This window comes from Haplochromis burtoni, unplaced genomic scaffold (genome assembly GCF_018398535.1).
Source record: "Haplochromis burtoni strain Fernald_Lab_line unplaced genomic scaffold, NCSU_Asbu1 Contig_86, whole genome shotgun sequence".
NCBI lineage: Eukaryota > Metazoa > Chordata > Actinopteri > Cichliformes > Cichlidae > Haplochromis > Haplochromis burtoni.
The window spans coordinates 1,600,972-1,623,401 of record NW_024582447.1 but is presented as its reverse complement, the minus strand read 5'-3'; the positions used below and the strand labels follow the sequence as shown (position 1 = coordinate 1,623,401).

General features: G+C 42.7%; 1 protein-coding gene across 3 annotated transcripts in view; it reads left to right on the top strand.

Annotated features, from left to right (window-relative positions):
* Positions 1-22,430, top strand: part of pacrg (PARK2 co-regulated) — a 145,316-nt gene that overhangs the window by 113,608 nt on the left and 9,278 nt on the right. The window contains exon 5 of one of the 3 annotated variants that reach the window (XM_005925640.2): positions 14,597-14,683. The exons of 1 other annotated variant lie outside the window; for it this stretch is intronic. In XM_005925640.2, coding sequence (XP_005925702.1) covers positions 14,597-14,683 — 87 coding nt within the window. Of the gene's footprint in view, positions 1-14,596; positions 14,684-17,009; positions 17,252-22,430 lie in introns of those variants that run through there. One more of the 3 variants, XM_005925641.3, reaches the window with a different exon arrangement.

Sequence of the window (22,430 nt, the reverse complement as noted above, 5' to 3'; positions counted from 1 at the left end):
CCACCACCACCACCATCACCACCAAAAAAATCGTATTTCTCGCGCTGTCTTTCTCTTGTAACTCAGGACTCAGTGCCTGCAGTCAAAAGGATCACTTGTCTCTATTCAGTGTGTGTCTCTTGTGTCTGTGTGCGCACTTGCATGTGTTCAGATGTGTGCATTAACGTATCTGTCTGTTTGAGCGTGGGATGTGCTGAGGAGGGGGAGCGGGGTGAAAGCACTCACAGGGGACCGTCAGCCTCGACCTCTATTATTCCTATCCATTTGCTGTTTCCTCTCACACCGCCGCAGAATGTGAAAGGGAATTATTAGAGTATGTCGATTTGTTCTCTGTGTCAATATGAAGCATCCCTCTAATCCCACTGTAGTGCCATAGTCAGTCATTCAGACACTCTGTCTGCTATAGTCCAAAGCCTGTAGAGCCGGAGGCCTCACTCATTAACTTGGCCTTTCTAAGAGACAGGAAGCCATCCCCGAGGCCATCGCCTGTTTATGTGTGAGACATGAGTTAGATTATTTGTATGAATCTGTGTGCGTGCGTCTGTGTGTGTGCTCACGTTCCCTTGTGTGTATGCGAGTGTATTCTTAACTTGTGTGTTTGTAATCGATTTGGCTTACTCTGGGGCAGCGTGTTTGCTACCCCTCAGCAGCAGCTGGTGGGTGGGCAGAGCAGAGATGAGTGGGTTAGCCCCTGGCACACATCTGCACCCTGGGAGCAGTAGCTGCTGGCGCCAGCCATCTTTGGCTCCTCTTCTTCCCCAGGTCTTCCAAAGGCTGTGTCCCTCAGGAGATGTGCACGATTGCACATTGGTGTGCGTGCGTGTGTGTAAATGTCTTTTCTGTGTGAACAATCCGTTAAGATATGTGTTTTCCAGCTGTGAGAAAATTGTGCAGCCGTGTACGTGTTAATAGTTGTAGTGGATGTGTCATGAGGTTTGTGTGTTGAGCCACGTGACCAGCAGTGTGTCCCTGGAAGCTGCTGCCGTGTAGCCCGGATGGAGGAGGATGGTGACACTCTTCCCCACTGGGATGATACTTAATTGGACTCATTGTTTGGCTCTTTCTCTTTATTCACTTCCTTCAATCACTGCAACAGTACCTGCATCTGCTGCTCTTCCTTTCTTTATGCTTTTTTTGCACACGTGCTTCCCTTCTGCTCGTACGTTTTCAAATTAAAATGCTTTCTGCCACTGTCTACTTCAGTTCCCCTTCCCCTAGTCTTTCTGTTACTGTCTGACTTTTTCTTCTTCCCGTCTTCCTCTTCCTCCTGTCTCTCGCGCTCATCCCTCCTTCCTAATTTGAGAAACAGTGGTGGGATCGATTGGCGGTCCCAGCCTCTCTTTTCCTCGCCCTGCACAAATTTATTATTCTCTGAAAGACTCACACACTGATGGTCCCCTGGAGGGCCAGGTTGTACAGCTACCAACACACACACGCGCACACACACACACACACATACTCTTACACATACGCAACCAATTTTAGATGCTGATGCATTATCACATCACTGTACAGAAACACACACAAACAATGGCATACATGCTCACGATAACATGCACAGTGTTGCCTCATACATTATAGATGCAGAGACTAAAAGCAAGATGTACTCACACATGCGCATTAATTTAAGCAAACACAGACACCCTCTGACACAGAAACCAGAATAAGCTGGGGGATCCTGGTCTGAGTCAGCATTTCACGTCTACTGGTAACAGTGTAGCTTTATGCGGATCAGTGATGGCATAGTTTTGTCAGCCTTGTGGAGATGTAGGAGGTTATATAATGACCATGATGAGAGATGTAACCCTAATCTTAAGTGAAAATATTGTATTTCGATAGAAAAGGCGGTCCTTCAGGACATGTTGGTTATAGCAATAAAGAATTTTCAAAGGTGGCGTTCTTACACACAGACAAGCTAAAAGATGTGGGTGATGGCCATAGTACCAAATATTGTAAAGATACGTGTGTGATGAAATTGAGTAAAATCTTCAGTTTGTTCCAATCTGTGGCTCTTCAGTGTCTGAAAGGCAGAAAGAAAAGCATGTGTGCAGGAGAGTTTTTGAACAGCGACGCAACATTCTTAACCACTGGGGTCATTTCCACTGTGAAACAAGAGAGCAGGACTTCTTCACTAATGTACTTTCAGTTAGATGTCCTCTCTAAAGTCTCTCTAACCTGCATAGGTTTACAGTCCTGACACCACGTATGCTGATACATAAACATAACCCACTTTCACCCAATTATGACCTGATTATCAATATGCTAATTAACTTAATAAAGAGCAGGTGTTATGTGAAGTTTATCACTTTTCAGGCAGGGTGATAGACACTAATAGTCTCTTTCACTGGACATGAATTCAGCCCAAAAGGAGCAGAAATGATATTGATGATATCTGTGTGTGTGTTGAGGCTCTTGGGTTGTCCCTGACTGGACTTCATGAGGTCAATGAGAAAACGGAATTGCCAACTCATCATACAACTTTGTTGCTTTCATTTTGAAAGCAATGTGAAAATGTGTTGGAACAGCTCTCACCACATCTTGCATTTGCTGTTGATGTGACCGCACTAATGAATGAGCTAAATACCAAACTGCAAGGCAAGGTGGAAGCTTTCACAAGAAGGTTGCAGTTTCTTTCAAGACAAAGTTTAACAAATCCAGATTCAGATCCTCTCTCAGTGGAGATCACGTGTCTGCTGTCCTTCATATTTTAACCTCAGACATTAAACCTGACTCTAATACGCTTGTTTAAGCCCAAAACAGACCAGATTTCTCTCACTTAGCACATAGAATTAGCACAGATTTTGTAAAAACAGGCACATTTTGTTCATAATTGATTTTAGGAACATTGATTAAACAGTGATAATAAATGCTGGTGTTTTTACTAGGTTCATTCCACATTTCCAGTGCCTAATTGTGGCGTGTGCTCTTACCAGCTTATTGGTGGTCCATTGGGAAAATTAATTGCCCTCCCCGGGTCTAGAGCATTAGCCATACACAGTTTATATAAAAATGTAGATTGGTTTAAATCCATGTGTTTATTGCTAGCTTGCAGTGTTTTCCATTTAAACGCAGACGTTTGAAATCCTTCAGCCCTAAAAAAATAACAAAAAAAACCCCAATAAGAGAAAATAACAAAAGTGAAGAAAAATTAATTAACTCTGCACTCAGTCTGAATACACTTCACAACCTCTGAAGCAGTGACCTTTCAAACTCGTCACTTCACTGCACACCACATCAACCTGGATGAATAAGCTAAAAGCTGGGCTTCAAAAATAATTGAAGAACAATAGTTTTACCCTCCTTTTTTATGAATTCCCCACATCGCCACACAGGTGAACTTGAGTAAAACAAACTCTGTAAGTGTAAAAGATTTTGAGAGAATTTGAGCAGAATTTGAATTGTGGGGTTTACTCTCAGCAGAGGGACAGAAATGCAGTTTGTAAGTCAGTCCTCCCCGTAGACGCTCTGATTTGTTATTTTGTACACTTTGACCCGGGGTGTGAGCAGAGGGTTGTGTTTTGACGAGATGGTTATTAAGAATGCGCTTCTGATCTACGGGAGGCTGATGGCCTTCATCAGTTCCCTCTCTGAATCTGAGTGCTGTCGTCCTCTTCTCCCGCCCGTTTACGACTCATCTTTGACTCAGGCTGCAACTTCCAATTTCCACAGAGCTACAAATCACCCACAGTAACTTCGGGATGCTGACTTGTCCACGTTCAAAGAAGGTTTGATGGTGTAAGCTAGGCTAATAGGCTGGAAGTAAGAGATGCAGGGAGAGTGCAGGTGGGTTTTTCAGATAATGAGGAACTTGTTTTCAAAGGTTTGGATGATGATACCACAAGCTAAAGCCAGATGGGTAGTAGGAGGGGGTTATATGACTTTCATCTACTTGAAGGCGAAAGCAGATCATTCTTTTTTTCATATTATGCCACAGTGTCTGCTCTATACTTTTATCCATCTATAGTGGAAAGCAAAGCTCAAATCATCCAAGGCCCTGAATGAGATCTGATCTAAAATTGCTGCTTTATGGCATACTCGACATGTTTCATTTCATTAGCCGTTTAAATTGCTCTAGCTGAGTAATTTACCTTGCATTTACCGCTGACCATCTTGACTTCGCTTTAAATACGACTCCCGATAGCTGCCTTTCATCAGCTTAAGTCTCCCTTAGATGTCATCTTCTCAGATGTTCAGTCTGATTGAGAAACAGAGAGAAAATTGAGATTACACTGAAAAGTGTCACCTGCGTTGTGTTTGAGCTCACCGTGCGGTAATATCTCCCCTGCCTGATAATTTAAGGAAACTAGTTTGAATGAAACCCTGGCCACGTGAGTTCAACTAGCCCAGCGCGCTGCATGCAGAGCAGAGAGGCAGGATTAGTAGCTACAGTGGGTGAATGTATCAAAGCCTGTGTTTTTCAGAAAGCCCTGCAGTTATTGCTTACTGTTAGGCCTATAAAGTGGTTTGTAGTGTATAAAATAATCATAAACATTATAATCTCATTCTTGCACAAACATCTTATCATAAAACAACAGCGGGCATAAAACTTCATTAAAGGACAGAACATAAAAGCAACATAAAAGGAGTCCAATAAAATAATGATTAGGAGAATTTTAAACTCATGCATAAAAAATTGGATTTCCAAAGATTACGCTTATTTTTGCCAAATTGCACCAGCTGAAACGCTTGGTTGCACATGACAAAGACAGATATACACATATGTGTGTGTAAAATATCTCTGTCCATCTAGTTTTTTCTGATATTAGTTCTCAGACCGTGAGGATGTGCCTTTGTTTTTTCAAAGCTGCCTTTGAAAAGTGGCATAAGAAGGACTGATGAGTCTGATAACAGCACACACACACACCTTGCAATGCACTTCCACATGCACTCTGCACGACACAAGCCCGTATCACACAGTGCCCAAGGATGGCAGACTTTCACTTTTAAAAGACTGTTATGGAAAGACCCATTACAGTGCAGAAGGTTTCAACCTCAATTATATGGAGAATATATAGTAGTCAGGTCGCTAATGAAAATGGAGGAGAGTGTCTACTCTTGCAAACAGCTTTCTGTGAAAGATGGGGAAGTAATCTATTCTCTTTACGAGGAGCAGTACTCCCCCCCCCCCTCTGATTGCCACAGCTTTAATGAAGAGCTTACATACCTGAGGGGAATGATTCAGGAGCAAAGCATCAGGCAACTTATTGGATGTGGCTCTAAAATGGAAGTCAAGAAAAGCACAGTTTTACATTATTTGTGTGTGCGCGCATGTGCGTGTATGCGTTGTTGATGCCTTCTTAGTTTAGCTTGAGTTAGTTTTAAGAAGCAAAAGAAACATAAATGTAGTGTTTATACTGAATATGTAAGCAGGTCAGTGAACACAGGAAGGTGAGAACAGAAACACTTCTCTGATAATGTGAAGGATGCATTAAGGGTGCGTCCTAGATCCTTTTCCTAGCCACCTTTCTTTGATCTAGATGGATACGTCATCGAGATCAAGGAAAGGTAATTAGGAGACTCGATTAGGAGTTAGGAAAAGAGAAGAGCGGTGCACTGAGAATTTGAACGACCTTATCTGACGTGTGACCCTGGACATCCATCCAGTGTCGAAACTACAGCGAGCAGAAGATAGCAAACAAAATGTGCATCTTACTTCACCAGCGTCCTCTTACCTCACTGTTTAATGCGGGTCATGTAAACAAGAACATGCTATGACAAATATCCCGTTATTATAAAGGTTGGAATTTTAAAGAAAAAGGAACATTTTGGGACAGATTTGCTAACGTCTGCAGAAGCACAAAACTTATTTTGACATACAAAATCTGCTGAATTTACTAAAGAGGCACAGTGTCAGTTCTGTAACTGAAAGGTATGGAGAGGAGCATTTTTGTGGCACTATGGCATTTGTATTTGTAAGAGTTTCACTTTCGGGGGGTCGCTTGTGCGTCTTTATGGGGTTTTTTTTTCTTTTTTTCTTGACCTTTTGCTCTTTTCTCTCCATTTGTTTCACCTGTGTTTCATTCCCACATGTGCCTAATCACCAATCACCCCTCTGTATCTGTTCTCATTTCCCAAATTGCACACCGTGAATTCCTCCAATGAAGCCAAGTTTGATTACCTAAGTGAAACAGCGTATGAATAAAAAGGAGCTGTTTAGAGTTCCCCTCTTGCTACACTTCATTTGTCTGTCTGAGGTAAAAAAAAAAAAAAAGGCAAACCCATTCACACACACACTTCTGCAAAGGATGCACCTGTGCGTCCTCAATTATAGCTCTGCCAGCAAGCCTCCTCTGTCCTTCACATGCATTTCAGGAAGAGATCTACTTCAGCATGGCAAACTAAGATTGATTTCCTGGTCGCAGGCAGGAGGCCTGAGGACAGAGGAGACAAAGAGGGTCAAATTAGTGAAATTGAAAAGCCCGCTATCCCGTCTTTCACTTTGTCTTTGTCATTTCGGTCTGTTTATCCTCGTCATTCTCCTCTTTTTAGATTCATGTTTTGTTTCATTTTGGGGCTTTGTGTTTCTTGCTTCTTTTAATTGGCCAGTAAAGGCTCATTTTTCATACAGTCTGCCTCCAAGCCCTGCATTTGTGTCCTCTCTCTAGCACCACAACCCCTGACAGCATTTTAGACCTGTGCCATTATGATAGGGATGACTAGGTCTGGCTGAGTGAGCTTGTTGGTGGGACCGCTTTTACTATGGTCCTCATTTAGACATGCAGATGTCACATGCAGATGCCCCATTAAGACATCAGATTAATGTCTAAAAGCAGCCTTGCTGTATATTCACACAACGCTGATCCTGACACTTTGAGCACACATGACGTAACATCTTCTCATCCTGTGTCTGGAAAATTACTCTGACCAATGAAAGTCAGAGTTATTAAAGCTAAATGCAGGGTGTAACCGGGAGAGATTTATTCCAGTTACAAGTAGTTGTTTTGTTGTCCTTAACTTTCTGGCTGCAAATCGTCTGGGTAACAAATTTACATTAAAAGCAGCCAGTGAAACTTTTCTTGGCAGCTGGTGGGTTTATTTATTTTATTTTCTGTCATTGTTTACCAGTCCTTGGAGGGTGAACAAACCCTAATCTTGGACACTAAGTAAGAGTTTCTGCAGACAATGTGCAATCAGTGTTGTTTACACTACAGCTGTCCTGCAATCGAATCCAATCAAGAAAGCTATGCCTCTGCATGCCTGCTCTACCTGTGGTTAAAAGAACAGCTTGTCTTGTTAATCATTTGTCATAAATATTGGTCGTGGTAATATCGACTGACGCACTCAAAACCGAAAATAAATAAATAAATAAACAAACATTCTATCCAGACTAACACGAGCTATTACGCAAAACTCAGAATAAAGAGGGATAGAAAAAAGAAAAAAACTCAAGTCTGAGCTGCAAAAGATCAGGCCTGGGTTAATACACCAAGCCAGAGGGAGATAAAGACAAAGAGGCGGAAAGAGAGAGAAATAAGATTTTATTTAAGAGAACGCGCCGCTGCCTCGCAGATGCAGAGCGCAGCAATGTGAGGCTGACCTCTCGAAGGAAAGCAGCAGCAGGGGTCACAGAGGTTGATCCAATTCTGGGCAGCCAGTGCCAACACTCTGATTAAGAGGTGATGAAGAGGGCAGGCCGACCATCATCTCCACAGGTGGATTCACTTTGGGATGCATGTGGGCCTGGGAGGGGGCAGCACTGAAAGTTCAAGCACCGTAGCCAGAGGGATAATCAGCAAAGGCGCTAAAATTACTTTTGAGCTGTTGTCTGTATTTGCCTTATCCAAATATTGCCAGATAACAAAGGCGCACATGTGCTCCACTTGTATCGCTCCCAAGCTTAAGCATTGTTTGATTTGCTGTGGTCAGGAGCTTAAGTTAGCTGGTAAATATTAACACTACAAGGAACGTGGCCTTTTTTCATGGTTGCAGGTCAGCCCGTTCTCACTCCCAAGGCGTAATATACCGACGTTTTGTCACGTCCCGTTCCTCAGGAACGCGAAAGGAGACCTTCGGCGTTCTTATGGTACGCGGCTGAAATCCAGTGCAATGACGCTCCCGCGGTAATAGACGTTCCAGCCCTGTATTCCAGCCCTAAACCTGACCTTATCCTTAGCTCTAACGATAACCTCAATCCTGACCTTAACCAGGACTTTAATGACGTTAAATAGCGTGTTTGTAAGCGATTTGAAGAAAAAGAGCGAACATGTGTAGATTCAGTCCAGACGGTTCTCATATTTCCTCATTTTTCCGAGGTCGTCATTTAGGAACGTGGTGGGTAGCCGAAAGCGTAATATGTCGACGATTTGTCACCTAGCGTAAAATGTTACGCTACGTGAGAACGTGTTGCGCAGGTTTAAGAAGTACAGTGTTTAGACAGGTTTGCACCATTTAATGTTAATAATTATAAATGTTCATCTCACATGAACTATTACAGGCTTGGCCTTCTGTTTAAGGTGCACGTCATGTGATAGGAAAACTGTTTTCTCTTGTCATTGTCGTGGGAGAATGGCCCACCCATCAGAGTATCAATAAACATATGTCTGTGTGCATGTGTGTATGTATGTGTGTGTGTTGGTGATTAGGGTGTGAGGGTTAAATGTCAGTGATATGGTGCTGGGGAGTTCCTCTGCTTGGTAAAAACCTGAGCGACTGCTCATCTCTAATTGGACCTATCTTAGTAACCTTTCCGCAGCCGGGGGTTCCCATTCATCACCCTCTGTCTGTCTGTCAGCCAATCAGAGCTGAGGCAGGTCCTCATGCACACTGTACTTCTGAACTAATGTTTTCATCTTTAATATTTTACATTTTATTATGTTTATACCTTTGTATTTATGTTTTTTTGGGGGGTAGGATTTTAAATTTAGGGATTCCCTTAGCATCCTTCTCACTGACCTCACACTTCAGTACGCGTTATTGTTGCCAGCTTAGTCCCTGTGTTGCAATGCAACACTTGTAATGCAATGACTTTTCTGAGGACTTTAGGGACTTGCTCCCCTGCTACAGGCCCAATGAGCAGCAGAGCAGCAATGCCCATACATAATGTCCATTTATCTCACACAGTGAAATGTGTCAAAGACAAAGTAATAGTCTCTCTGTTAGTTTAACTTTCTTTTCTTATAATTTTATTTGATGTTGAATTAGTAGTTTTAGTGTGGACTGTCAGAAACAATAGACTGTTTATAAAAGAAGGACATAGCGACCACGAGGTCAACCATCTGTTAGCCGGGCCCTGTGAAGCGTCGATCTGAGGATTTTGGCTGTTGCTATCTTAAGCTGCGTCCACACTGGAAGCGGCCCACTCGTCCCACATTGCTTTGCAGCTGACAGCTGATTGCTTATGGACATTCCAGGCTCCGGTTGCTTAAGGAACCTTATTATGCATTTACTGCTAGGTCATATGTCAATCAATGTATTCTTCATTGTCATTGGTAGTCTGGAAATTGATAAAACTTTATCTTGCACCCTACATATTTCTCATCTCCAGTCCATCTTTTATGTACACTCTATGGAAAAAAGGGACTTTTGTTATCTCTTCCCAACTTCCTGACAATGAAACTGAGCCAAAACATTAAAGCTAGGCTCAGAAACCCTTTGTAAATTAATCCTTCTTATGTGGGAGCTCCTTTCCCATTGTCCTGGAAATGGATAATACTCCCGGTACAGCTTTGGTATGTCACCAAATTTGTTTTGCAAAGACTCCTAATCTATTTTCTCCACCATGTCACTTGTGTGTTACTTTCAGTGACAGTTCCATTGTCAGTCCAAGCAAAAAAAAAAAAAAATACCATTGCTGTTTTGCTTCTGTAGTGTTTTCTGCAGACATCCAACCCATAGCTACCTGTTTACACCAGCACACACATGCCCCCGTGTTCATTCAGCGTGATGCATTTACTGACAGAGATTATTTCGAAGAAATGTGCTAAAAGCTGGTTAAAGGTTGCATTAGAGAGAATATAGACACACATACAAGCTTGCAGCACATCGTCACACATACGGAAAGTTTTGCTACGTTTTTGAATCAGAGGGGGAATTGGTCCTGTGCTGTCGAAAATGCAGAAACTGGTAAGAGACAGACGTGAAACCAGACAGATGCGCAAACAGACAGACTGACAGCAGCACCACACAAAGACGGAGGGGAGGCCTGCAGAGAGATGTGAGAGAGTGTGTTAATCCACATGGCGTAGCATTTCCTCTGTGGATCAGTGTGCGTTTGAACTTTTCAAGGGTAGGATGGCAAGGAGCGATCGGCCACTCTGTAAATGTCAGTGGATCTGAACAGCCGGAGCCCAGACAGCCTTGTGCCGTCGCCTGCCACTCACACTCTTCTTTATCCATCCTTCTCTTTTTTGTCTCTGTCTGGGAGCTGTTTATTTTCTCCTCTCCTTCCCCATCCTCTGTTATCCCACCCACCCTCTCCCTCTCACTTTCATTATTGTCTTTTACCTTTGCCTTGCCATTGCCTGCAGGAATATAGCAGATCCTGTAATAGACATGGCTGGTTTTTGTTTCTTTGTTTTTCTCTTTTCTCACCCTTTTCTGGATTTCTGCTCAGCCTAACTCCACCTGACTAGTAACCGCTCTGTTTCACATTACTTGGTTTCAGAGACCATATTGTATTCTGGCTTCTTGCCTTTATATTTCCCCTAATTTATTAGCCTACCTTTATTTTTCTCTGCTAGTAATTAGATTTTTGTTGTGTGTGTGTCTTGTAGAAGATGCTGTTTTATTACATTCTTCCAAACCATCTTCAATTTCCAAGGGAATTATCAAGGGAGAGTCCCTTCATTTAATTTGTACGGAAATTAATTTGTCAGTGTAAGAAATAGGATACTTGCTAATCTGGTTAGGCCAGCATTTGTCCCACCCCCTCCCACCGCCACTTTAGGCCGCCTCTCTGCCAGTGTTCAGGAGCGAGGAGGCAGAGACAGTAGACAGGCACGCCGTTCTTGGAGACGAGGCAGGAATTCAAATAGAAGTGAAGGAAAATACAGATCTTTTGGCGACAAAAGAAACAGTGAAAGGGGAAGTGAGAAAGACACAAGGAAAAGAGGAAGAGTATTAAAATCAAAATGCCAAGAGGCGGGGTCATAAAACGACTGCCTTTATTGAGCGGGGCACAGTGGGCCAGTTGCTGCCTGCGGGCCTTTTCTACTCTTGTACTGCACTGCAACTCCACAAGTCGTATTCATACTTCAGTTCGGTCCAATGAAGCTCCCCTGTTAGGACATTTTGAGTAAAAATGTAACAGTGGGAGGGTAAGGCGATAAATTAAAGAAATGCATATATTTTTGTGCTGTTGTTGCAGGAATATTTTGATTTCTATTTGTGAAAATGATGTTTAGGTCTTTAGCTGCCAAAGCAGAGGCAGGGTGGGGTGGACTGGCAGGTGACGTTCTTTGGCGTTAGTCTGGCAGACTGGGCCTGTGATGTGACGGCTGGCACAAAAGAAGGATCTAGAGTACAAGGAGAAAGAGCCAAGGATAATTCAAACTTAACAAACAAGTAAAACTCTAGGAATTAGCCTAAGCGTTACACCCTAGCAGCAGAATAGTCTGGCAAGAGTGAATGGAAGGACCAGGGATATATGTGCACTGCAACTTGCCGCGCCCAGGCAGACACACAGACAGAGGTGAGGGTAACAAAACTGCCGACCAGCAGTGAAGGCACGGGGAACATGGTATTATATTTAACTGAGACCCAGGACATGTTGGAGAGATTACATCTCTCAGCTGGCCCGGGAACACTTCAGGATTAGCTGGAAGAGGTGGCTGGAGAGACCGAGGTCTGGACGCCCTTACTTCGGCTGTTCTCCTCTCTACTTGAATAAGGAGAAGAAAATGAATGGATAGAGATATGCAAGTTGTATCGGTCTTAAACTTAATGAGTGAAATGTTCCAGCGTCAGTGTCCACATACTTTTGGCCAAATAGCAAGTATTGTTAAAAATGTATGAACATAGAAGTGCTCGCTAATCCAAGAAATATGGAAATTTATGTGCATTGCAGTATCTATCAAAAACTGGAGAAAGAATGAGAGGAAGAAGAAGAGAGAGAGAGAGAGAGAGTGTGTGTGTGTGTGTGTGTGTGTGTGTGTGTGTGTGTGTCAGAGTGTGTGGGGTGTGTGTGTGTGTGTGTGTGTGTGTGTGTGTGTGTGTGTCCCTCTCAGCTCGGTCCCATCCCCCCTGGCCATCTCTCTCTACACTCAGGCAGTCTCTCTGGCTGTTGTGTGTTTGTCTGAGATATGGACTTGGATGCACCGAGCGACCGCCCACTCCACGCATTCCTCTGTAGTCCATCCGCTTCCCTTGGACGTTGAACAAATTGATTTGGGCGTTGATTATTCAAGGGGCACGTTTCATAACTTTTGACTGGCTTTTCTCCAACTCCCACTCCTGTGTTTTTCTCGCCGTGCATCTGGCTCTTTCTATCTCACGCCCATGTCCAGCTGCGGCTCTGCAGGATACCGCAGAAGGAGGCCCGTGGGTCGTGTAGTAACTTCAGATTGCAGTTTGAAGGAAGTTCATACAGGGAGGTTTTGACTTTGTTCACTTTGGTCGCAGTTTGTTAACAACATATCACCTTGATTTGTGCAACTGCACATGAATGTGTTAACTTTTCTCAGTGTTTAATTATTTTATAACACTCCTGGTGATTAAAAGGAATCACTGTACCCGCGGCTGCATAAAAATCTATATGTGTACACTAATAATGAATATTCAAGAAAGATCGGACACCAACTAATAAACCATTCATCACAGGAACATGAGCTGAGGCAGAGCTGCAGACACACTCCTGCTTGTTATTAATATAAATGATCACCAAAAATGACTAATCGACTCAACTCTGTCCCTCTCTCTTGAGCCAGGAAGTCAAATGAGTTTCTCTGAACATGTAGCATAATTTAAAAAAAAAAAGAAAAAGAAAATCCCAATTATGATCAAATTTACAAGGGATTATTTTCCCGTCGTCTTCAGTTCTAGGCAAAGCTTTTAAAAAGCTGCAACAGCTGTAAGTAGACCAGGAATTTAGTAATTACTTCCATAATTGATCGTTTTCTTAATTAAGCAATCAACTTTTCAGTTCAGTGTAAAAAGGCAGTGTCCTGAAATTGTTGTTTTTGTCTGCCAAACAGCCTCTAAGACCTCTAGATAATTAATTAAAAAAAAAAAAAAAAGCTGGGATTAGAAAATGTGTCTTTTTTTTGGAAACAGAAAAAAAAGGCTAATCAGTTATCAAAATAGTTGCTGATTAATTTCCTGTTGATAAACTAATTTCATCTCTACTTAAAAGAACCGCCTGCGTAGAGAGAAAACCGACTTCTTTGACACGAAATATCACACGCAGCTAATTAGCTAATCGTTCAGCTTTATGCTGCTTGCATAAAGTTGGGTCCATCCATTAATAAAGAGTAAAGCTGGCATTAGAGCTAACCAAAAAAATAAAATAAAACTATCAGTTATTTCTTTAGCCACTGCTACCCTCATCAAACACCTTACACAGATCAGCAGTGGGAGAAGACAGTGAGCGAAGAGTGACACACAGAAATGAGCCACAGAGTAAATGAGAGCGTTATAAAGAGAAAATGAGGCACTAGTGATTAATTAACTCCTCTCGCTTCCTCGTCCTGTAAGGCCAGGATAATTTTGTGACTTTATACGACTGCCGCAGTGCTGTGCGCTCCGGCTCGGTCTCGTACACCATGAAACATAGATCAAGAGGAAAGTTTGAGCGCGGAGAGACTGTATTATATGAGCCTCTGCTTGATTGCTCTGCAACCAGAGAAGAGTGAGGGGGAGGAATAGCTTTGGCGAACTCGCTAATACATCTGATGTATTTCTTCCTCTTGAATGTAATGCACTTGCACACCTTATGCAATACAGAAGTACTTGAAGATATAAACAGTCCACTCTGATGTACGAATCTATCCAGAATTTTGCAGCTACTGCTTCCTGTTGAGCCCTTTGGCTCTGTGTGTGTGTGTGTCTGTGTGTGTGTTTGCAGTGTTTGTGTATGAGCATGACGCGCCATGTGCATACGTCTTTTTATTGTCCTCCAGCACACTGCTGTAATCAGGTAAGCCTACCGGCAGTGTTATCTCTGTCAGGTACTGTTAACCACTAGCTAACTCCTCCACAGAGCTCCTTCTGTGTTTCATCCCTTTTCTAGCTTTTCTTTCCTTTTTTCCCCTCTTCAGCAGCCTCCAGGCTCTCTAATCTGCCTCCCCGATGGCTTCCCTTCCTCTCCTACCTCATCTGGTTCCCCTCTGGCACACTTCATCTCAGCGTCACCAGAACTATACATAAGCCTTCTTCTGTCTTCCTTTGGCTTCCTGGGTAGAAAAAGATCCGTGCTGTGTCATCTGGGATGTTGATATGCGTCAGTGGATTTGAGTGCACCCTGTGATTATGCTGTATAAAAAGGATCCTTTGCACAGTGGACTCACACAGTACATGTGTCACCTGTTTGCACCAGACCGCATCAAGTTAATATAGTGTAGACTACATTGCTACTGTGACTTCAGAGCCTCAGCATAAGCATTTTTGCTAATCCCATGCTGCCTGTTTTTTATTTTTTGTTTTTGTTTTTTGTTTTTTTCAGCAAGCAAGATTAAGTTTGAACGAGAGAGAGAAGCTTTAGCAAATCCCATTCATAACCATCAACAGAGAAAGTCGTACTATGATTCAGGTAACTCCATTGAATGTGTTCCAGAAGGCATTACCACCACAAACACAGTCCAGAGGTCCAGTTATGTGACTAGCATAACGGGACCTAGCAGGTGAAATTGCCTGTAGATCAAACCCATTCTTGTACCAAGAAGTTTGTTTCATGGTTGAAGCTGGGGGGTTTGTGGGGATCGACTTGCCTGTGGAGTCAGCCTCAAGTGGCCAAGAGAGCAAATGTCTTAGGCGCTTCAATATGCAGCCCTGAAGACTGTCACTTGGTTAAAACAGGTTCCACATGCACAAACTCATTCATTTTCATAGCTAACAGAGGCTGCTGATGAAGCTAAAACAACTGTGAAACTGTAGAGAAAACCCGAGTTGTCCCTAAACACAACACTGGCACACAGGGAGGGCCTGTGAAAAAGGAGAGGCAAAGTTCAGAGTGGGTCAGCATACAGGAGCTGTATGGTAAAAAAAAAAAAGCAGGGGGATTGTAGAAATTTTATTTGTGATCCAGAGGGCAAGTTTCTTAAGAGGGTTGATCAGGTGACTGGGCACTGGAGGAAACACAGGAGACAGGAGTTACTAAACATTGATGAATAAGCACAGGAACCAACTCAGAAATCTAATTTACTACCACAGTGATGAGGACAGTCTGGTGCAGAGCCCGTCACAGGCAGCTTTAAACAAACAGCCTTCACTGAGCAGATTGCTTGCAGGTGTGTGACAGCAAACCTGCTCTACCCGAGGGCGGAAACCAGCCGGGATCAAACCACCTGCAACCAAACACAGAGAAATACGAAAACAGTCTTCCCCAAACCTGAACCACACACATTCATCACTATGATACATTTGTGGTCAGAAGTACATAAATACACTCATCATGGGAGTGAATGTCATGGTAATTTGGGGCTTTTTCCAGGCTGGAATAATTGTACAACATTCATCTTTGATGACTAACCACTAATCCACACAGGTTCAAAAATATATATACACTCACCTAAATCTTAGCCATGGCCTATTAACGTATCCTAGTGGTTATGCTTGACTACAAGTGTTAGTTTCACTTTGCAACATAAAATATATTTTTTGACAGCACTCATTGGATTGACCAATACTCGGAACAAAGGGAAAGTTCAAGGAACTCAGTGAAAATCTAAGGAGGAGAACTATGCATTCCAAGATCATGAGTTCAAATAATTGTACACAAGGAGAGGAAATTTTGGTTAGGATGTTCAGGAGAAATCGAGGAACTACCAAAGCTCAAGCCTGACATTAATTTGAAGGGGCAACTTGCTAAGGTATATAGTAGGAGTGTGAGTTTATATTTGAGCCTGTGTATAGAACAGTTACAAAAAAAATCAATAAAACCCCAAATTACCCTGAGATTTACTCACATGATGCACATGTAGTAAACCCCCAAAGGCTCATTCTGAGCCACCAAAGAGCCTGATTGCTAACAGCAGTTACTGATAACTTCCTGTATTTGATACATTTGGGGTCCATATATAAAGTGAAACATGAAAGTAGCTCTTCCACGTATCTTCCCCCCAAATTCAAACCCACCCACTGTCTATCCTGTGTGTGTTTGGATTGAAAATGAAAGCTGGCAGTAAGAGTGTTTGCCAAGGTGTCTCTTTGGTGGATAGATGATTTAGTGGGTGATTCTATGAGGAGATTCCTCTGTGGTCTCAGCTGGGATGGAGTGAAAAAGATAGCGAGGAGAGAGTGGGGCGGGGGCCAGACTGCCCTAGTCATTTGATGGAGAGGTGGAGTAGGACTGGGTAATAAGACTGCACAGGTGTCCGTGGGCACACACACACACACACACAGAAGCCTGAGCACATGCACAAAATGGTCCAGCAGATTAAATGCGCTGCAGGTTGTGTGAGACCAGAGAGCCAAGCAGAGAGAATGGGAGAAGGTGTTGAGTCTGTGTGTAAGCTCCAGGGCAGCAAAGTCTTCCTCTACCACTAAGTCAGCTACTGATCTCATTTCTCCCCAGATGGACTCCTAACACACTCCCATCAGGGGACAAATATATATTCTCTCTGTCTCTTTTGCTCACACATTCCTGCACCAGCGACCTTTTCTCTTTATTTGTCTCCCACTCTCTTGCTATGACTTCATCTGGGGCCGTTGGTCTTTGTGTGTGTGGGGGGGGGGGGTTTGTAGTTTTTCTTTTGTTTGTTTTATTCCCTCTCTGTCTTTACGTTCCTCCTCCACACCTACACCTCTCGAACTCTGTATTCTTCTGTATGTCTGTCACATAATTTCATCCTATATCATGCAGTATCTCAAACACCATTGCCCTCTCTCCTCCTCTTTTGATCAATCATTGCATACAGGTGCTGTTAAACTGTGTCCTCTGGTGAACCGGCCACCCCAGAGTGTCCCTTGCGCCTGCCTCCATCCTTGCTCTTTGTCATCGTTCTCATCGCCTCAGCCCTCCAGCTCTTGCCCCAGTTTGTCAGCGAAGCAAAACTGGCTGAGTCTTGGAGCCATCATTCATCTACATCCCCCCCCCCCCCCAACTCCTGACGCATTGGCGGCTTGGCTGGTCTCAGACAAATAGCATCATGGCAGATAATACAGCCACAGCCAGAAAAAGAACCAAATAAATGGTCCCTTCTATGCCGACCTAATGGTCCTGCTTTCCACTTGGCCAGAGGACAGTGCTTAGCCTGGGTACTACATGGATACAAACGTCCGCTTGGAAAGAGAAAAACTCACAAGCCTCACAGGCACCTTATGAATAAAGCCTGTCAGCTGTCAACATATCCCTAGACAAATACAGTGCTTATCGGGGGGATGTTTATTGTGCTATTTGCATGGTGATGTATGAATGTGACATGAAGGTGTCTGTTGCAGGAGTACATAACGGGGAGATAATTCAAATCTCAAAGCCCTAATCACATCTAAAGCGCTATCACATATACGCTAATATTCATACGCATGCAGCACTCGATAACCTTTGGAGATCGGCGATAGATGCCAACATATTTCAAATTGTGCGTCTTATTCTGAAGTTCAGGGGGGAAAAAACCCAACAAGATGTCAAAAGAAAATGCATTTTACGTTGTACAGTTTAGCGCAGCTGCGTGTTAAATATTGTCAACGAGAACGAGGTGTAAGGAGACTGCATAATTAAACAAGTCCGGAAAATCCGTTGCATTGTGACATTTCATTTGTGGTTCTCACTGGAGATAGTTATGCCATATGTTATGAATTTGTCTCCTCTGTCAACGCACCAGGTGGTGGGATTATTAAGCAGTTATAATTATTGAGCTATCAGGGTGTATCACAACATGACATCAATATATTATTACTGCTATACTGTTTATCTATCAAGAACATAAAACAAGTTTTTCCTTCTTTCTTTTGTCATTTTGCAAGTCTGCGTTTATGGAGAAAAATGTAGAATATTGTAATTTTAGGCATCGTCATGGAAAAGCAAAAGCTTTCTACAGAAAAGCTAAGTACACCATTGCTGTTTTCATAAGAATTATGAGGGTGTGTAGCAGTGAGATCATGCTAATTAAATGTGTTTGGTTAAAGGATGATCAGGGAGTGTGAGCACCTCTATAAAAGGCAACGTTTTGGAAGTTTGTTCAGTTCTGGAGCATTCAAAAGAACAATCCTCCCAGGAGTTCATGTCCTATTGCCTCAAGGTCAGACTGTGCAATGTTCAGAGAAACTGCAAAAAATGTTAGAGCTTCATCTCAGACTGTTTGAAAAATTATAACTGAACAAACCACAAGACTTCTGGGACAATCACCTTTGGACATACGAGACCAAAATCGATATGTTTATGAGCACAAACACCTCAAACCAACTATGAATCGCAGTAGACTACAGGTTGTTTTGCAGGTACAGGACCTTGACACCGTGTAGTCATTGTGTTGAACATTAACCTCTCTGTATATCTAAGTATTCTAGAGTCAAACAGCATCTGTCCAACAGCTAAAACTTGGCCTAAACTGGGTCACACAACAGGACGATGATTCCAAGCACGAAAGCAAATCTACAACAGAATGGCTGAAAAAGAAAAGAATTAAGGTGTTGCAATGGCCCAGTCAAAGTCCAGACTTCAACCTGATTGATATGTTGTGGCAGGACCTTAACAGCGCTCTGCAAATATCTGTAGACCTCAATGAACTGAAACAACGTTGCAAAGACGAGAGGGAAAACCCTTCCAAAATGGTGATATTCAGAAACCAATGATAACAATTACATAACATGCTACATGCTACTGAATCATGCAGCATACTTAGTATTTCATAAGACTTCTTTTTCACACAAGTGTATCAGCTTAGCTTCATTTTAACCCAAATTTGGTTGTAATGTATCCAAGTTTTGCTTGCATGCTAGTAAGAATATCCTACATCTGGCTCTTCTGAACTTGCATTTATAGTCCCTCCAACTATAACTATAGTACGTAATACATGTAGCAAAGATTCATTTTTTCCACTGTTGTTTAAAAAAAGCAAAAGGCAGATTGCTTGACTTTTTTTTCCCTTTAATTGAATATCCCAGTTAATTGTTTATTGTCCTCATCACTTTTTTAAGTCCTTAAGAAAGTTTTTTATGACCTTATTGGAAGGACTAAAAAGGACATTGCAAATCACAGATGGGGAAAATGCAATCATTGCCGGTTTCTCATCTTGCTATGATTAAGGCTTGATTATGATTTCTTTAGGGTCACGGAAAAAATCTGGCTTGGATTAAAAGAAAGAAAGTTGAGTGGCAGTAAGAAATCAAAAGTGAGAGTGTGTTCTGTGAAAGCCCATATCCACCTCCTTTACCCTGAAGGTGTTTTTTTTAAAAAAAAAAACAACAACATTTGCTTCTTGGAAAGGCAGTCGCCAAATAAAAAAATTAAATATGTCTAAATGAGATAAAGCCTAATCTGATCACCTAAAATGGAGAAGAAATGGAGCTCAGAGCATCAATAATTTACCATGTTGTCGTTGCACTTGTAAACATTTGAAAGTGTTCGCACCATCATCGTCATCATAATCACTGACGATGACAGACAGGCCGCCACCATTACTGCTGATGCTGACTATTTCCTCTCTTTCCATCTATCACTGATGGGCCTTTTTCCATTCTCCTTGATCATGGCTACTGTTGTCGCCTTCTCTCCTGTAGCGTAATGACTCAGTGTGTGATGCTGGATGGTTGCTGACAGTGTGTCCTATGACTCACATCAGGGTGGTACTGCTGTCCCAGCACATCTCTACACCCCCTCATCCCGCCACCCTATGTGCATCCTCCTATGCCTCCTATACTCTCCCCTTCTGCTTCGGTTTGGGATGCACCTTCCTCACTAAGTAGGGGACATCCGCTAATAATAAGTAAACATACGCACACACAGATACCTGTGCAGGCCCGTTGGATAGCTATATAGAGTTTACTGTGTTTTAATCAGTCATCTCCTATTTTCCCTCCCATGTGGAGTGTGATAATAAATAAGTAAATAAATAAAGCTGGAGCAAAAAGGGGAAAGCTGACAGGAGGCAAAGATGCCATTGGAAAAAAGGTGATGAGGCCGTATTAATGCTGGAAATAAGTTTGACTGTGTACTGAATGTGCTGGTGCTACAAAGGTATAAAATGTTGCGACACTTTATTACACACAGCTGCTCAGGTGTAAAACATACTCTTTAAACAAGACAAATTTTAGTTTAGATCCACAAATAGAGGAAAAATATAAATATAGAGTAATATTCTTACTCGTGATTGTCACGCTCAGATTATCGATCTGTAAGAAATGCTAAGCATGTCTCATGCTGCAGTGAGGTCTGCTTCACACAGACACCTTGGCTTGTTTTATGTAAATACCACACTTAAACTCTCCTGCTTTAAAGAGTTTGGGGAGTCATAAACCGTGACAGAACCCCAGGCCTTACCACTCCCTATAAAACACTGACTGTTTATGGATGCCTGTACCTGCAGCTTTCCACCAATAAACGCTTTCCTTTGTCCTTCTGGGAAGTGGACGGAGGAAAAGGAGCGAAAGGGGACTAGATTGTGTGACTTTAACCAGGAAGTGTTCCCTGTCTGTAGTTTTGGTAGATAGTTTGCCATCTGCAATAAAACTCTAAATGAGTGGAGAGGCATGTAAGTTTCTGCAAGTAAATGACATTTGAACCGTGACACTGATAGCATCTGTTTTTTGTTTTGTTCTTTTCTAACCAAATAACGCAGAGCATCTTAAGAGCTACTAAAGATTTCATCCCATTCCAAAATGGCAAGGAAACACTTGATATTGAACATCGATATTTTGAAATATGGAGCTAACCTCCAGGTCTGAAGCGGAGAGTCATAGAAATGCAAGAAATACGCATTTATCTCAGTAACCAGAAGGGGGCGACTCCTGTTTTTGCCAAAAGCCTTTGGCTTGCTTTTTCGGTTGTATAGACGTATATGGGAAAACAGCTTCCTCACACTGAGACCTCAGCGAGCACCTTCTTCGTGACTTCATGGACTCACTCCCTAGTGTCGGGTCATATCGAATAGATAATGAAGTCCATTTTGTAAATTATTCATTCTGAGTCAGGAGGATTTGATTGCTTTTGTGCTTACCGCTTACTCCCGGTCTCAGCTGAGTTGAAGACACAAGTGTAGATGTACACTAGATTTTTGCCATGATTTTAATATTTCAGTTTGGAAACACAAGACTTTGTGGAAAAAACTTTGAAACAAACTCTCAGAAATGTCTTTGTTTTGGGTTTTTAACTTCTTCTCTTCCTGGACAACAGGTGTGGCGGTATTGTGTGACTTGCGACACCTGTTGTCCAGGAGAATGCTGCAGCGGCTTACTGCGCTTTAATGGTGAGCATAAATAGAGACCATTGGACCAATGCGGCAGGTATACTGACACCTTTATTCAGGATATGCTCATTGGCTGCTCACTGGACAGCATACGGTTTGCCAAGATGGCAACTCAAAGCTTCATAACAGGACTACATCCAAAAGTACTGCTTATAATATCACACAACAGATATATATGCAGCTCCCATTTATCTGATTAGGAGAAAGCATCCTCATTTTTCACTGGCTGAAAAACTTGATTTTCTGTCTGCATGGAGAAAAAAACAATAATGCACTTTTGTATTTATGTGCGTTGTCCTTTCTTGTAAATGTCATCAGTGAACAGCTTCCCCTCCCCTGCGCTTCTTTCTGCTTAGAATGTAAGTGGACTCAGTGCCGTCCGCTTGGTGCCATTGTCATTGTTGAGCCAAAGTTCTTTTAATCACACCGCTGCCCTCAACCCGCCGTGATTTACTAGCTCTCCCCATCCATGAGGCCTCTGCTCCAGCCAATTGCATTAAAGAGATAAATAACCAGACCAATAAAAGTGTTGTGAGCGGGCCGAATGGGTCCTGGAAAGCTCGCCGTCCATTTGGTGCTGTAAGCAACGGTGTGGGGGGGGGTGCGGTATCAGAGGAGGGGTGGGGCTTTTAGTGGAAGGTTTTTTAGGGGTGATATTGTGATTGGTGGTGGAGGTGATGTCATGTCATCCATCTCAGGGAGCCACTTCATTAGGCTAATGGAAGGGCTGGACCGCTCACTGTTCGTTCCTGTGCGTGAATGTGTGTGTGTGTGTGTTTGTCCTTCCACTGATGGCAGCTTCCAAGGCTAAAGTGGTTATGAAGGCTAAAGTGATTTTATTAGCCAGGCACATAGCCCATCACTGTGTATGGGCATAAGTATGTGTGTGTGTGTCCATGTGTGTGTCTGTACAGTCATAAGGCTGTACAGGTG